We start from the raw sequence: 18,674 nt of genomic DNA, 5'->3' as shown, positions 1-18,674 counted from the left end.
AACTGAGGGCGACTTCTTAATTTTGGAAACATAGATGGCATGTTGATTGATTCCGCCAGTAGTATACTTTGGGGGCTTCGGAAACAGGGTTCAGGGTGTGGATTGTGATTGTCGGTCCACCATCTTGGATTGTGACGTCACGGCGGCCATCTTGGATGGTTGTGACCTTGACCTTTGACCTTGACCTTGAATTTTATCCCCAAAAATAGCCAAAATCCGCCAAAATTGGGCAAAATTTGGCCAAAATTCCTCAAAATTCGCCAAAATTTCCATTTCTGTGGAAATAAGACCCACCAAAAAATCTCAAAAAATCCCACAAATTAAAAATTTCTCTTTTCGAGGGAAAAATTTCACGTTTCGAGGGAAAAATTCCCGTTTTTAGTCCTTAAAAATCCCAGCGGCTGAAAATTCCTAAAACTGGCTTAAGCATCCTTAACTCAAGCCTCAGTTAAGCCATTTCTAGGAATAAGGATACCATGACCGCCATCTTGGATGATGACGTCACCGTTGCAATTTCCGTTACGCCCACCATCTTTAAATTTATTATCCGATTTTAAAGAAATTTTTTTTAAAATTATAAAAAAATTAAATAATATAATTTTAATAAATTTTTTATAAAAAACAAACATTTACGACATGGAGTTCGGAGTCCTCGGTTCAAACCAGGTGAGGACAAAAAAAAATTAAAAATTGTGACCGATCCTTCCTCGCAGTGGCTGCAGGCAGGCTGACTCCCACCACTTTTTTTTTCAAAGCATATATATCGTCATCTATATGACGTCATGTCCGCCATCTTGTCTTTGATGCTGGAAGCCATCATCAATGTATCGTCGGCGAGAGTGCGCTGACGCCATGCTAGTTTAGTTCTTATCCGCTAGAGTGCAGTAATCATTTATTACTGTGTCACCCGCCATCTTGAAATTTTGCCGCCATCTTGAAAATCCGTAATTATTTAGCTAGAAATTCGGGAAAAGTTCCAAAATTCATTAAATAAATCACTCATTAATATACATATTGATTCGACCAGTTTCAGTCCTTGGTTCGATACCCGATCGATGCAATAATGTTTAATTTCATGTAAAAAATAATAATTTCAATAAACCATGTTCAACATTCGTAAAGAGACTTTAAAACCTCTACTACCATCATCCTATAAGCCATCAAGACCACCATATTGAAAATTCGTAATTATACTTATAGCTAGAGATCCGGGAAAAAGTTCAGAAATCATTAAATAAATTTCCGATCAATATACTGATTAATTAGATCGACTAAGGTCCTTGGTACGATCTAGGATGATGCAAAAAAAAAATAAATATAACATCAATTTAACATAATAGTAACAGGTTCGAGGAATTAAACACTGCAAGTTCTTTTACAAACATAATATTTATTACATAATTTATATTCTACTACAGGATCACTTACAAAAGCCAGCAATCTTATAATCACTTATTTCCGCAGCGGTGTGAAATGACTAATTCTTAGCTCCAATCGGTTTATACTAGACAGAGTCCAGCCAGAACCTTTACAGACATAGTCCACCTCTTCTTGACAGAGTTTCTGGATACCGTTTTTTAACAGTTTGCTTCACATCGTTAGAACTGTAAATTACTGCAGCCGATGTCTTGAATGCACACTTCTTCACTTTGTCATCGAACGGATATGGCTTTCCATATATACAGTCCAACCACAAGTTATATTTCAAAGGTCCGTTTGTTGTTACATCATCAGTAAGCTGATTGATTATCTTTTGTCTGATATCGTCAAGAAAATTACAAATGTCCTTCGACTCACCGAACGTATTTAGATAATAGTAGTCTTTCAACGTTCCACGAAATGCAGACTGCGCCAAGTAGAAGCCATTATCGTTCACTTGTAATGCTCCGAGCACAGTCTTAGGTTTAGTTCCATGTTCAGACGTCATAACAATCGGTTGCTGGGCATCTGATTTTTTGGTTGTACGCTTTCGTGTCTCCAATCTAAAGCGAGGAGTCGAAATGTCGGCAGGTAGTTCAGAAGTAGGAGCACAGACTCCACCTTTACATTTTTTCGCATGATGTCGCAAACTGTCAATTCGAGTAAACCATTTAAGGCACTCATCACATCGAAACTTCATGCGAGAAGGATTCTTCGTGCATTTGCTCCGCTCATGTCTTCGTGCATCATGAGAAAATGCGAACAACGTATCACAGTAGCTGCAAGGATACCGTGGTGATGAAGACGATCCTTTCAGACCTGATCCAGATACAGGCGTTGCAACAGTAGTACCATTTCCAGGCATACTCTTATGCACATCGATGCATCGTTGTTGCGACGAAACCTTTACTTTCTGCCGCACAGCAGGACCTATGCATGCCTTCATGTGCGTTTTCATATTATCTTTTCTGGCAAAACTGCTTATGACATTTCTCACAAACAAACATTTTACGATATAGGTTCTTGGCACATTCGCTCCTCTCGTGTCGCCGAGCATTGCTGTTGTTTGAGAACATCTTGTCGCAGTAACAGCACCGATGTTCGCTAGTTGTCAAATCAGCATCCATTGAAGTCTCCATCGAGGTCGTATCGTCGATCGTAGTGGTTTCCTGCACATCCAGCTCTGTAGTCATTAAGCTATCTTCTGCTGGCGGTATCACATCCGTTGAAATCTCCTCCAATGTTGACGTCGTCGACGTTGTCAACGGAATCTGCTCCACCATTGTCGTCGCTGACGTCAAGGTTCCCGTAGACGATGGTACAACGTCCATCGAGTTCGACGTTTAAGTCGGTAAAGATGCCATCGAGTTCTCAAGAACAGGTAATTACGCGACTTATGCACTAGATGAAATAAGATAGGTGATCCTTACACCGTCGACGACAGTAACAAACTGAGCGACCTGCTGTCTAGGACTCGTTTATATACATGCACCGGATGGAATAATACGCCAGTCAAATCAAGAACAATTTACTATAATACTAGAGTCAAAACAACATTAAAAATAGAAGCACCATCAAAAAAAGGCAGCACATTTGGAAGCACCGACTACGAAAAGGCAGCACATTTGGAAGCACCGACAAAGAAATGGCAGCACCGCCAACGAAAAGGAAGCACATTTGGAAGCACCGACAACGAAAAGGCAGCACCGCCAAAGAAAAGACAGCACATTTGGAAGCACCGACAACGAAAAGGCAGCACCGCCAAAGAAAAGACAGCACATTTGCAAGCACCGACAACGAAAAGGCAGCACCGCCAACGAAAAGGCAGCACATTTGGAAGCACCGACAACGAAAAGGAAGCACCATCAACGAAAAGGCCGCACCGCCAACGAAAATGAAGCACATTTGGAAGCACCGACAAAGAAAAGGCAGCACCGCCAACGAAAAGGAAGCACCATCAACGAAAAGGCCGCACCGCCAACGAAAAGGAAGCACATTTGGAAGCACCGACAACGAAAAGGCAGCACCGCTTACGAAAAGGCAGCACATTTGGAAGCACCGCCAACGAAAAGGCAGCACCGGCATCGAAAAGGCAGCACATTTGTCATTGACTCCAACAGTCTTTTGGCTCCTATAGGCATTGGCTCCAATATTCCTTGGTTCCTATATTCATTGACTCCAATCAGTGGCGAGGCGTGAGGTTTACATGAGGGGAAGCAACAACTCCGTTCACATGAAAACATTATTTGGGGGGGGGGGGGGGGGTGGGCTCTCCCGGGAAAACATGGATTTCAAGGTACAAAATAGTGCTATTTATGTAGTTTTCTTAACTGAACATTGACTATTCCACAGGTAGAAAAATTGACATTTTTTTTTTAAATAAATTATTTTTGAAAAATAATGTTTGACTTACATTATTCTGATAGTAAAATACCTACTTAACATTACTTATATACTACGTGGGAGTGTAGTATCATCGATATCTGGTACAAAATATATAAACAGACAACACATGGTAAAGTAAGTACTTAAAATAAAGAAAAGAACCTCATAAAAATGTACTAGAATAGTAAAAATTAAATCTTGGTATTTTTCGTACCAACACAAAAGAAATTATCTTCATACGTGATCAGAAACTCTCTGGTACGTGTAACAAGAAACTGTCACGTCAATCATTCCTGAAACGCCACGATTTTTTTTCCTAGCCTAAATTATTCTAAGTGTGTAAGGGGAGGGTCCAGGTTAGGGTAGGACCTGTGTCTCAGGCCGAAGCCTATACACTCTACCATGCGGGTTTTTAACCATGCAGGACAAGGGCGCGTGCATCGTGTGCTATTGGGGTTTACTGGCCAGGCATGGCTGCAATTGGCGCCATGACTGACGCCCCATTGGTCGCCTAGCTTAAAAGCTAGCTAATCTGACCCGGGTAAAACCTGCATAGACACAGGGAAAACCTTGGGCCGGGTCATGCGGGGATCAATTATCATGCATTGTGCAAGCAGGTAACTACTGGACCAGAGGGAAGAAGGGTCCAGGTAAGAAGAGTTGGAGGGGCTGAAAAATCAACCATGCTGGAGTTGGGTGCTTGGGCCTTGCGGCCCGCATTTAAATGTTGGGTACTCCTGGGTTATTATTAACCAGGGGCGCATGCGACCCCAGGGGCGGGCGACTTCACTCGTCAGCCCAGCCCAGCTGTCCAGGCAGCCACAGTTAAACCAGATGTGGGCAGACGAGCCAGTAAACGGGCTCGAACTGTGGGCGCACGGGGCGAAAGGCAGCCTGACATTGCGCCATCTTCATCTTCCTTCTTCCAGTCAACAGCCAAGGACCTTTCAAGCCAGGGTGGGGGTAAGTCGTTCAGGCGAATTAAGTATCTTGCGAGTCGGACCCTCTTGTCCTCCAAAATCCCGGGACGGTTGAAGGTCGCGCCGCCCAGGCTACCACTGGCTCCAACAGGGCCCCAACTTAAAGGCGCCGCCATCTCTTCCTTCAGAGTTACGATGCTGTTCAGTTCCGTTGGGCGCGCGCGGCAGTTCACAGCTCCGCAATTTCCAGCCCGCAGTTCGTCTACACTTCGCATCCAGGGCACATCGAGCTCCCCTGCGGTGCCTTCGCCGACGGAACTGCTTCCTGCCACGCGCCGAGCTGCATTCAGGCTGCCTTTCACACCGACAGCCGTGATAACGACTCCACAGGCCGGCCAGTGGTCCGCGGACTACTATTGGTTATTCACAGTAACCCCAGCGAGATTGCAACTCTCGAGCTGGGATCCCGTATCCGCCACCCGCGGGACGCGGTCGGTTGCAGTTGACACTGCTAGGCCGCCTCCCGTACGCCCACAAATCCCCCACGCACTGCCAGCCTTCGGTTACCCAATAGGGCGCAGGGAACTCCCAGCCAACAGCCCGTGAGAGAGATGCGCGCGCGCCGAGAGACGACCGCCGACTGAAACGCGACCTCGCCACCTACCCTGCCGAACTATAGCGGACATAGCCGAAGCAGTCGGCGGAAGAATTCCGCCGTCTGCTTCGGCCATGTTCGCTTCAGTTCGGCAAGAAAGCGCTACCTTCGTAGCTTCTACCACGTGTTTTTACAGCCAATCCCCTCCCTGAACCTTTGTACCATGCCACCCCCCCTTCCTAAAGGAAACTACTGCGGCAGCCTTCCTGCTGAAAGCGGTCCAACCAGCGCTTTAAAACCTAGCAACGCTTCTAAAACAGCATGTTTTGTGTGTCAACGAGTTCTTTTCGCACAGCGCACAGTACTGGGTCCCAAGAAGCTAGAGTAAAAAATACATACTCCTAACGGCACGAGCCAAAGTAAAATACTATTCTGAATAAAATATTTATTTAAAATATACAATGTCTGGAAACAGCCTGAGCAAACACTGCTTGCCTTGCTTGCCCTGACGAGACGCCACTGACTCCAATATTCATGAGCTCCAATATCAATTGGCTCGAATTGCTCCAAAAGGATCCATCAGCCTTTTAGCTCCAACAGTCTTTTGGCTCCGATAGTCATTGGCTCCAATAGTCATTGGCTACAATATTAATTGGCTCCAATAATCATTGACTGCAATATTCATTGGTTCCAATATTCATTGGCTCCAATATTCATTGGCTCCAATATTCGATGGCTCCAATATTCATTGACTCCATCAGTCACTGACACCTACAGTCTTTTGGTTCCAAAAGTCTTTTGGCTCCAAATATATTAGGCTAGAATTCTTCGAGTCTAAGAGACTATGAGACCACATGGCTACGAGTCTAAAATGATCTAGCTGGTTACGAGTTATACATGACTTGCGAGGCTACAGAGCTACGAAGTTTCTAGTACACAGGTTTACGTGACTACGAGGATACAGGACTACAAGTCTGCAAGAGTACTTGACTACGAAGGTACTCGTCTACATGACTCCAGTTACCGCATCTGTCTTCGACGGAATTTTCTCTTTTGCTCCAACTGCTCCATCAGCATTATGTTATAAGATTACAAGGCCTCTTGCTTACATAGCTTCAAGTCTAAGAGCCTCCAATGCATCATGACTACGAGAGGTTAGGAGACTACGTGACTACGAATCTTCAAGTTTACGAGACTGCGAGGCTACAGAGATACGAAGCCTCTAGTACACAGGTTTACGTGACTGCGAGGATACAGGACTACCAGTCTGCATGAGTACTTGACTACGAAGCTACTCGTCTACAAGGCTACAATTACAGCATCTGTTTTCGACGGAATTTTCTATTTTGCTCCAACTGCTCCATCAGCATTATGTTATAAGATTACAAGGCCTCTTGCTTACGTAGCTTCAAGTCTAAGAGCCTCCAATGCATCATGACTACGAGAGGTTACGAGACTACGTGACTACGAATCTTCAAGTTTACGAGACTGCGAGGCTACAGAGCTACGAAGCCTCTAGTACACAGGTTTACGTTACTGCGAGGATACAGGACTACCAGTCTGCATGAGTACTTGACTACGAAGCTACTCGTCTACAAGGCTACAATTACAGCATCTGTTTTCGTCAGAATTTTCTCTTTTGCTCCAACTGCACCACCAGCATTATGTTATAAGATTACAAGACCGCTTGCTTACGTAGCTTCAAGTCTACGAGGATACTTGGATACGTAGCTTCAATTCTACGAGGTCCTAAGACTTCATGACTACGCGACTTCGAGCCATGAGGTTACGAGATTACGTGACTACGAATCTTCATGTTTACGAGACTGCGAGGCTACAGAGCTACGAAGCCTCTAGAAAACGAGTTTACGTGACTGTGTGGATACAGGAATACAAGTCTGCATGATTTCTTGACTACGAAGCTACTCGTCTACAAGGCTCCAATTGACACATCTGTCTTCGATGGAATTTTCTCTTTTGCTACATCTACACCATCAGCATTATGTTATAAGATTACAAGGCTACTTGCTTACGTAGCTTCAAGTCTACGAGGCTCCAATACATCATGACTACGAGACTACGAGCCACGAGGTTACGAGACTATGCGATTGCAAGTCTTCAAGGTTACGTCATCGCGAGGCTATAGGACTACGAAGCTTCCAGAACGCATGGTTACGAGAATGCATGACTAATTGGCCGCATGGCTACGAAACTTTATGTCTCTAACCGACTACAATAGCACTATTCAGTGGTGAGAGTTAATTAATTTCATGCAAAGGTACTTGCTGCAAGCAGTTAAGCTTTTCAACATCAGATGACGTCACGTTTTGCTTGCAGGTAAAATAATATTTATTTTATGCGGGATGCGGGTTGTTCACTATCGATCGCATAAGAAGGATGGTATTGATAGTCTTCAAGGAGAAGGAAGTTCGTCCTTCCTGCTAGTGCTTCTCAGATTTCTCACGGTCCGCCATCTCTGATTGCGACGTCACGGCTGCCATATTGGATGGGTGTGACTTTGACCTTTGACCGAAACCGCAGGAATGATCGCAAGCACACGGATTAACCATCAAAATATTGATAAGAATAATCAGGAGCACACGGAGAAAACCGTCATAATATTGCCAAGAATAATCAGGAGCACACGGAGAAAAACGACACATGTTTTCTTTGATATCATAAAATTACAGAAAAAAATTATTAAAAATAAAAATTAATTAATAAAAAAATTTAAAATAAAAACAAAAAATACATAAACCGATTCTGAAGCTTGTAAACTTATCCTTGTTGAGCAAAGATAGAGTTATAGTACAAGCCAGAATTTTATGTATTTTTTGTTTTTATTTTAAATTTTTTTATTAATTAATTTTTATTTTTAAATATTTTTTTCTGTAATTTTATGATATCAAAGAAAACATGTGTCGTTTTTCTCCGTGTGCTCCTGATTATTCTTGGCAATATTATGACAGTTTTCTCCGTGTGCTCCTGATTATTCTTATCAATATTTTGATGGTTAATCCGTGTGCTTGCGATCAATCCTGCGGTTTCGGTCAAAGGTCAAAGTCACACCCATCCAATATGGCAGCCGTGACGTCGCAATCAGAGATGGCGGACCGTGAGAAATCTGAGAAGCACTAGCAGGAAGGACGAACTTCCTTCTCCTTAAAGACTATCGATACCATCCTTCTTATGCGATCGATAGTGAACAACCCGCATCCCGCATAAAATAAATATTATTTTACCTGCAAGCAAAACGTGACGTCATCTGATGTTGAAAAGCTTAACTGCTTGCAGCAAGTACCTTTGCATGAAATTAATTAACTCTCACCACTGAATAGTGCTATTGTAGTCGGTTAGAGACATAAAGTTTCGTAGCCATGCGGCCAATTAGTCATGCATTCTCGTAACCATGCGTTCTGGAAGCTTCGTAGTCCTATAGCCTCGCGATGACGTAACCTTGAAGACTTGCAATCGCATTGTCTCGTAACGTCGTAGCTCGTAGTCTCGTAGTCATGATGTATTGGAGCCTCGTAGACTTGAAGCTACGTAAGCAAGTAGCCTTGTAATCTTATAACATAATGCTGATGGTGTAGATGTAGCAAAAGAGAAAATTCCATCGAAGACAGATGTGTCAATTGTAGCCTTGTAGACGAGTAGCTTCGTAGTCAAGAAATCATCCACACAGTCACGTAAACTCGTTTTCTAGAGGCTTCGTAGCTCTGTAGCCTCGCAGTCTCGTAAACATGAAGAATCGTAGTCACGTAATCTCGTAACCTCATGGCTCGAAGTCGCGTAGTCATGAAGTCTAAGGACCTCGTAGAATTGAAGCTACGTATCCAAGTATCCTCGTAGACGTGAAGCTACGTAAGCAAGCGGTCTTGTAATCTTATAACATAATGCTGATGGAGCAGTTGGAGCAAAAGAGAAAATTCCGTCGAAAACAGATGCTGTAATTGTAGCCTTGTAGACGAGTAGCTTCGTAGTCAAGTACTCATGCAGACTGGTAGTCCTGTATCCTCGCAGTCACGTAAACCTGTGTACTAGAGGCTTCGTAGCTCTGTAGCCTCGCAGTCTCGTAAACTTGAAGATTCGTAGTCACGTAGTCTCGTAACCTCTCGTAGTCATGATGCATTGGAGGCTCTTAGACTTGAAGCTACGTAAGCAAGAGGCCTTGTAATCTTATAACATAATGCTGATGGAGCAGTTGGAGCAAAAGAGAAAATTCCTTTGAAGACAGATGGGGTGACTGGAGTCATGAAGACGAGTACCTTCGTAGTCAAGTACTCTTGCAGACTTGTAGTCCTGAATCCTCGTAGTCACGTAAACCTGTGTACTAGAAACTTCGTAGCTCTGTAGCCTCGCAAGTCATGTATAACTCGTAACCAGCTAGATCATTTTAGACTCGTAGCCATGTGGTCTCATAGTCTCTTAGACTCGAAGAATTCTAGCCTAATATATTTGGAGCCAAAAGACTTTTGGAACCAAAAGACTGTAGGTGTCAGTGACTGATGGAGCCAATGAATATTGTAGTCAATGAATATTGGAGCCATTGAATATTGGAGCCAATGAATATTGGAGCCAATGAATATTGGAACCAATGAATATTGCAGTCAATGATTATTGGAGCCAATTAATATTGAAGCCAATGACTATTGGAGCCAATGACTATCGGAGCCAAAAGACTGTTGGAGCTAAAAGGCTGATGGATCTTTTGGAGCAATTCGAGCCAATTGATATTGGAGCTCATGAATATTGGAGTCAACGAATATTGGAACCAATGAATATTGGAGCCAATGACTATAGGAGCCAAAAGACTGTTGGAGTCAATGACAAATGTGCTGCCTTTTCGATGCCGGTGCTGCCTTTTCGTTGGCGGTGCTTCCAAATGTGCTGCCTTTTCGTAAGCGGTGCTGCCTTTTCGTTGTCGGTGCTTCCAAATGTGTTTCCTTTTCGTTGGCGGTGCGGCCTTTTCGTTGATGGTGCTTCCTTTTCGTTGGTGGTGCTCCCTTTTCTTTGTCGGTGCTTCCAAATGTGCTTCCTTTTCGTTGGCGGTGCGGCCTTTTCGTTGATGGTGCTTCCTTTTCGTTGTCGGTGCTTCCAAATGCGCTGCCTTTTCGTTGGCGGTGCTGCCTTTTCGTTGTCGGTGCTTCCTAATGTGCTGTCTTTTCTTTGGCGGTGCTGCCTTTTCGTTGTCGGTGCTTCCAAATGTGCTTCCTTTTCGTTGGCGGTGCTGCCTTTTCTTTGTCGGTGTTTCCAAATGTGCTGCCTTTTTTTGATGGTGCTTCTATTTTTAATGTTGTTTTGACTCTAGTATTATAGTAAATTGTTCTTGATTTGACTGGCGTATTATTCCATCTGGTGCATGTATATAAACGAGTCCTAGACAGCAGGTCGCTCAGTTTGTTACTGTCGTCGACGGTGTAAGGATCACCTATATTATTTCATCTAGTGCATAAGTCGCGTAATTACCTGTTCTTGAGAACTCGATGGCATCTTAACCGACTTTAACGTCGAACTTGATGAACGCTGTACCATCGTCTACGGGAACCTTGACGTCAGCGACGACTATGGTGGAGCAGATTCCGTTGACAACGACGACGACGTCAACATTGGAGGAGATTTCAACAGATGTGATACCACCAGCAGAAGATAGCTTAATGACTACAGAGCTGGATGTGCAGGAAACCACTACGATCGACGATACGACCTCGATGGAGACTTCAATGGATGCTGATTTGACAACTAGCGAACATCGGTGCTGTTACTGCGACAAGATGTTCTCAAACAACAGCAATGCTCGGCGACACGAGAGGAGCGAATGTGCCAAGAACCTATATCGTAAAATGTTTGTTTGTGAGAAATGTCATAAGCAGTTTTGCCAGTAAAGATAATATGAAAACGCACATGAAGGCATGCAAAGGTCCTGCTGTGCGGCAGAAAGTAAAGGTTTCGTCGCAACAACGATGCATCGATGTGCATAAGAGTATGCCTGGAAATGGTACTACTGTTGCAACGCCTGTATCTGGATCAGGTCTGAAAGGATCGTCTTCATCACCACGGTATCCTTGCAGCTACTGTGATACGTTGTTCGCATTTTCTCATGATGCACGAAGACATGAGCGGAGCAAATGCACGAAGAATCCTTCTCGCATGAAGTTTCGATGTGATGAGTGCCTTAAATGGTTTACTCGAATTGACAGTTTGCGACATCATGCGAAAAAATGTAAAGGTGGAGTCTGTGCTCCTACTGCTGAACTACCTGCCGACATTTCGACTCCTCGCTTTAGATTGGAGACACGAAAGCGTACAACCAAAAAATCAGATGCGCAGCAACCGATTGTTATGACGTCTGAACATGGAACTAAACCTAAGACTGTGTTCGGAGCATTACAAGTGAACGATAATGGCTTCTACTTGGCGCAGTCTGCATTTCGTGGAACGTTGAAAGACTACTATTATCTAAATACGTTCGGTGAGTCGAAGGACATTTGTAATTTTCTTGACGATATCAGACAAAAGATAATCAATCAGCTTACTGATGATGTAGCAACAAACGGACCTTTGAAATATAACTTGTGGTTGGACTGTATATATGGAAAGCCATATCCGTTCGATGACAAAGTGAAGAAGTGTGCATTCAAGACATCGGCTGCAGTAATTTACAGTTCTAACGATGTGAAGCAAACTGTTAAAAAACGGTATCCAGAAACTCTGTCAAGAAGAGGTGGACTATGTCTGTAAAGGTTCTGGCTGGACTCTGTCTAGTATAAACCGATTGGAGCTAAGAATTAGTCATTTCACACCGCTGCGGAACTAAGTGATTATAAGATTGCTGGCTTTTGTAAGTGATCCTGTAGTAGAATAGAAATTATGTAATAAATATTATGTTTGTAAAAGAACTTGCAGTGTTTAATTCCTCGAACCTGTTACTATTATGTTAAATTGATGTTATATTTATTTTTTTTGCATCATCCTAGATCGTACCAAGGACCTTAGTCGATCTAATTAATCAGTATATTGATCGGAAATTTATTTAATGATTTCTGAACTTTTTCCCGGATCTCTAGCTATAAGTATAATTACGAATTTTCAATATGGTGGTCTTGATGGCTTATAAGATGATGGTAGTAGAGGTTTTAAAGTCTCTTTACGAATGTTGAACATGGTTTATTGAAATTATTATTTTTTACATGAAATTAAACATTATTGCATCGATCGGGTATCGAACCAAGGACTGAAACTGGTCGAATCAATATGTATATTAATGAGTGATTTATTTAATGAATTTTGGAACTTTTCCCGAATTTCTAGCTAAATAATTACGGATTTTCAAGATGGCGGCAAAATTTCAAGATGGCGGGTGTCACAGTAATAAATGATTACTGCACTCTAGCGGATAAGAACTAAACTAGCATGGCGTCAGCGCACTCTCGCCGACGATACATTGATGATGGCTTCCAGCATCAAAGACAAGATGGCGGACATGACGTCATATAGATGACGATATATATGCTTTGAAAAAAAAAGTGGTGGGAGTCAGCCTGCCTGCAGCCACTGCGAGGAAGGATCGGTCACAATTTTTAATTTTTTTTGCCCTCACCTGGTTTGAACCGAGGACTCCGAACTCCGTGTCGTAAATGTTTGTTTTTTATAAAAAATTTATTAAAATTATATTATTTAATTTTTTTATAAATTTAAAAAAAATTTCGTTAAAATCGGATAATAAATTTAAAGATGGCGGGCGTAACGGAAATTGCAACGGTGACGTCATCATCCAAGATGGCGGTCATGGTATCCTTATTCCTAGAAATGGCTTAACTGAGGTTTGAGTTAAGGATGCTTAAGCCAGTTTTAGGAATTTTCAGCCGCTGGGTATTTTAAGGACTAAAAACGGGAATTTTTCCCTCGAAAAGAGAAATTTTTAATTTGTGGGATTTTTTGAGATTTTTTGGTGGGACTTTTTTCCACAGAAATGGAAATTTTGGCGAATTTTGAGGAATTTTGGGCAAATTTTGCCCAATTTTGGCGGATTTTGGCGATTTTTGGGGATCAAATTCAAGGTCAAGGTCAAAGGTCAAGGTCACAACTATCAAGATGGCCGCCGTGACGTCACAATCCAAGATGGTGGACCGACAATCACAATCCACACCCTGAACCCTGTTTCCGGAGCCCCCAAATTATACTACTTCCGCCACTAAACGTGACTCACTGATGATGTCTTCCCACGAATTTCTCAGTCACTGTATGTCTTCCTTCAGATCATTAATCAGTTTCACTTCAATGTCCAGAGAAATACTCTGCAACTGAATCATTACACTCTTTTCATTGATGCATCCCAATACCTTGTACCAAAATACTGTCATACATAGACCTTGAAAAGAAGAAAAGTATTTTTTAAGACCCGTAACTTAATTGTATTCTTTTGGTTCTAAGCTTGACTTCAACTCAGTTAATACTCGTTCTAAGGCCTTTAATATTCCTGGGTAGTGCTTTGCGACGGTAACCACGGCTTCAAATCTTTCGTACCACCTTGTTTGTGATTGTTGTTTTAGCGAAAGTGGCACTTCAGAAATTAAAATATTCCATCTTGTAGGGCTATGTGAGAAAAAAGTATACATTGTTTCCAAGTTTCATAAAAGGTCATAATATCTGGGCATATTTTTAGTGTATTAACTCCTATTCTGTTTAAGGAGTGAGCTCCACATGGAGAATAAAATGCCACATAATTTTTCTCTAACAGTCTTGATTTTACTCATTTGATTTTTCCACAGATGTTTGATCCTCCATCGTACCCTTGAGCCCTGCAGTCCTCAAGAGGGATATTATTTTCTACTAAAACAGTTAAAATTTCATTAGTAATATCTTCTCCACTTTTTTCGTTGCAGTTAACGAATTTCACAAACCTTTCTTTTATTTGATATTTCTTAGAGTCTTTATTTTAAATGACATATCCCAAAATAAAAACATTTTGTTCTTGATGCGATGCATCAGGAGTTGCGTCAAGAATAAGCCCATAATAAATTGCTTCTTGCCTTTCATCAAGTATAACTTTTAAAACTTTTTCACCGCAAAGTGAAATGAACTCATTTTGACTCATCCAAGATAAGTAATGGGCTTGTCCTCTCATGTTTTTTCTTTGCAATTGCAGAATTTTTACCTTAGCCAAGTGCTGCCTTGTAATTTCATCGTATTTTCCTATAAACTCCAAAGTCCCAAGAAAATTGCCATTATTTGCATCACCAATTGATACATTATCTCCTTGGAAAGGCAACCCCCTTGTTGCTAGAAAGAGTGTTACGTCTAAAATTCGTTGTAAAATAGATTTACACTTTTGTGCTTCGTTCAAAATTTGTTTTTGAAGACCACTGTCAAGACCTTTTGAATTAATTGATTGTTTGAGGGATTTCCATTGGCAATAAGACTTACGATGGTCATTGCTGTTTTCATGCTCGGGACGTTTATTATACAGCATTTTCCATGGAGATTGAGCCGGAGAAAATCCCATGTTTGCAAATTTACTTCTTTTTGGGCCATTAGCAAAAAGAGTACAGGAAATGCATTTAAGTGTCTGTTTTGAAGAGCTCCAAATTAGCCAGTCTCTGGGGTACTTTTTTAGATTGTTTACAGATTTAGAATTGAGAAGATAGTTAGAAAACAGTTTTTCTACATAATTCTTCAAATTTGATATTATTTTTGAGAGATAATATTCTGACAAATAGTATCATTAATTATTTATGGCCATGTGCTTAGGTCGGTAAAATCTAAAATTGATTTATCATTGTTAAAACTCGTTTTCGTGATTACAAGCCTTTTAGATAGAATCTACAACATGTCCTTTTCCTACCTGCACCTCAGAGGAAGTCTTGTTTGTATTTTCATCAGTTGCAACCAGTAATTCACGGGACACCATCACAGTATCTGCAGTAGTGTTACAAGTACTTAGTGAACTGTCACTTTTAGCACTTCCATCATCAACACAATGAGAACGGTTATCACTGTCATCATTCTTTTTAAAAAACTTTGTAATATTCTGCCGGCCTACAGCCCCTTTTGCATCTTTAATGGCTTTTAACTTCCGTTTTTGCGCCCCAGATTTTTTCTTGAAATTACTCGTAGACATAAAGACATAATAACTATTAACTGTTTGTAAATAATTACATACACAAATTCTCATACCAAAACACACCACGGAAACACACTACTCAGTACCAAGCACCTGTGAAGGTTGTTGATTCACTGACAAATTCAAAAGTTTTTATTATCACATATTTTACACTGTACAGTTATGTTGTACAGATGAGCAAACGAGCCGCGGGGTGAGGAAGATCAAAAATAGCAAGATTACGTCATTGACCTTGAGCCGAGTCGCCTGATAGAGGAGGAGGCCAGGCGGTGTTCTGTTCTGTTAACTGTTATCACATCAGAAGGTTTTTTTTCAGTTGTAGATTCAGACATGTTCTGTAAGCACAGCATATTCCGATATTCCGAATCATATTACTTTGGTGCAATATTTCATTGATACAACTAAAACTAGGCCTACCTGTTTGCTGTTTATTTAAAAAATATATATTTTTAGTTTTATTTTTTTTTCTTTCATTCGCGGGGCCCCCTAGACCCACGGGCCCCATTGCCATAGCAACGGTAGCACCGGCCATGTGGAGCAGGCCATTGAGAAAAGCCAAGGGCCCACCGATTGGGGGGGAGGGGGGTGGAGGGTGAACCACAACATTGTTTAACGTGCAACATTTCAAACCTTCCAGTAAAAAAGAAATATCTAATAATTGTTTATGTGTCTATGCATGTATCTTTGTATGTGCATATATATATGTATATGTATGAACAAACTTGTAATTTTCGTCCTGTCAGGATAAACCCAAGCATTTAAAAACTTCTCTCATCCCCTTCCCTCGCCGCGGCTTTGCTTCTCGCGATGTGAGCCCCTGTAGCGGGCGGTGCTTGTGTGTGCCCCGCAGCGCTGAGCCTGCCGGCGTGCCTGATGGTGGCGCAGATGTTCCTGGGCTGCGACCGGGTGGCCTCCGTCACCTTCTTCACCATGGCGCTCACCTGGAACGGCGCGGTCACGGCCGGCTACCTCGGCAATGGGCTGGACATCGCCCCCAACTTCTCAGGTGCCCTGCCCTTCTTCGTGCACACACACACCAACGATACCGTTGTAATTAGTAGAGACCCGAAAAATTCGCGGGTTCATTTCGTGTTATGCTAAAATTCAAATAATTATACCTTATTGCTGCTTCTGTCATTGGTTCACTGTTAATATGGAGGACTGAGGGCCAATTAGAGACCCACACTCATAGAAGTGTCGAATCACAGGCCACCCAGTCGAGACGACTCACAAGTCAGCAGCCAATGAACAGTTGGCATTTGCCCGAGTGTGTAGAGGATATTGGAGTCTATCCTGGAGGTCATAGAACCCGCGAATTTTCCGGGTCTCTAGTAATTAGTTATTAAAAAAAATTTCCAAAGCAGTCATGAGGACTGAAGGACGGAAGTGAAAATTTTAAAACTATAAACAAACAGTTATTATTTTTGGATATCCAAATTAATTTTTCATAAAAAATCAGAGACTTTTTCGCAATTTCTACGAAAATAAATATTATCACACAACAAATTTGTTTTATCACATCAGTAAAACAACTTCTAAATTACTATAAAATACGCATTGCATGGTAATTGTAGGTATTAAAAAATAAATAATGGTGTTCTTAATTTTTAGGTTATATTGCTACAAAGACTCCGTTTTCTTCGTTATTTGAACTATATACCTATCTATATGGGAATATCAATATATTTTATACTCACTTTTGGTAAATATGTAGTTGGGCTGTATTTGTTAAAAAAATGTTAAAAATCCGAAAATACTTTTATTCGTAAACAAGAAACAATTTTGAATGCCGCATGAATGCACATGTATTGTGATGAAAATTAAAGAATTCGATATCTCCTAAAGTATTTGGAATTTCCTATCTCCGCCAGGTTTAATGAAAAGAGGAAGTTAATTAGCATAGAATAAAAATATTTTCGGATTTTTAACATTTTTTTTTAACAAATACCGCCAAACTACATATTTACCTCACTTTTTACTACATACACACATTCGAATCACATATGCACAGCACTGATGTACAGGGACTGAAGACGCATATTAATAAGATATGTATTGGTATACGTCGTGTGCATTATTTGTCGACCTGTGTTATGTGTACTGGCTGCGCGCGCATCACTGACCATATATATCTATATCTATACATTCACAGCTGACGTCACGTGACCATGTCGATGACAACTTACATGAATTTACTCCCTATCCAACCCTTCATATAGAAGTTTTCACTTTAAAAACTTACATCAATAACAACAACATCATTCTCAACAAGCGTCACTACTGTGTAGTTTTTAACAGCCGAACTTGCATCAACCAAAATTACACATTACCTTGCACGAAATCCCCTAGTTTTTAATTTTATTTGGGAAGGGTTGCTGGGGGGAAGGGGAGAGCTTATTGCGTAAACCCCCCACCTCCCTCACAACAAATTGAGTCCATCACTGTGTGGGTGGGTGGAGGTTGTCATTTCTCCAGGCATACCTACCTTTTGAGATTATTTGCCATTGCGATTATTTTAGAAGTATGGGACATGTACTGAAGCATCATCAAAACATACATGTTTAATTTAAAACACATTGGACTGTTTGCGAAATTTAAAGAAAGAAAAAGTATATTCAAATTATTTTTTAATTATTAAAATAAAAGAAATGTAATGACAAAAATTATGATGTTAAAACATTGCACCCACAATTCATTACTGTAAGAAACCTAATTTGCATAAAATATTTATATTATACAATTATAAATGCTTGACTGCAGAGTTTGATAAGTGAATGGCTCCATTTTCAGTGTTGTCTTCATGTACCAAATCCTAAGTTTCACTTGTAATGTGGAAATAATGTCTTCAAAATAACTGAGTTTTTTTTTTAATTTAGTAAAATTTAATTAACATATTTAACAAAAATTACAGTAAATGTTAGCTTATAACTGACCTAAAAAAATATCAGATTGACAAAGAAATACATAAATTAAGTTCTGAGTACTTATTAGCTACAGATCAAGGAATATCTGGATAATTGTAGCTTGTGACACATTGTGTGAGTTAAGGAATTTAAAAAAATGTTTACGCGGAGTCCACGTGTGACAAAAGTGAAACTTCTTGCTTATTAGTTATTGATACAGAAAAAGTATTAGTGTTTCCTTATTGAAAAAGAGAAAATAAATGAGAATGTGTATTAAGGATGTGGGAATGATCTCAAATGAATAAATGCCTTTTTTCCGTTCTCTGTAC

The 18,674-nt window shown here is 41.0% G+C and overlaps 1 protein-coding gene across 1 annotated transcript in view; it reads left to right on the top strand.

Moving 5' to 3' along the window:
- Window positions 1–18,674, top strand: part of LOC134542546 (sialin) — a 72,545-nt gene that overhangs the window by 44,456 nt on the left and 9,415 nt on the right. Inside the window, exon 8 of the mRNA XM_063386907.1 lies at window positions 16,293–16,448. Within this exon, the coding sequence (XP_063242977.1) occupies window positions 16,293–16,448 (156 nt within the window). The remainder of the gene's footprint in view (window positions 1–16,292; window positions 16,449–18,674) is intronic.

This window comes from Bacillus rossius (genome assembly GCF_032445375.1).
Source record: "Bacillus rossius redtenbacheri isolate Brsri chromosome 9 unlocalized genomic scaffold, Brsri_v3 Brsri_v3_scf9_1, whole genome shotgun sequence".
NCBI classification, from domain to species: Eukaryota; Metazoa; Arthropoda; class Insecta; order Phasmatodea; family Bacillidae; genus Bacillus; species Bacillus rossius.
The sequence above is the reverse complement of the archived record's forward strand: the minus strand, read 5'-3'. Positions and strand labels throughout refer to the sequence as shown.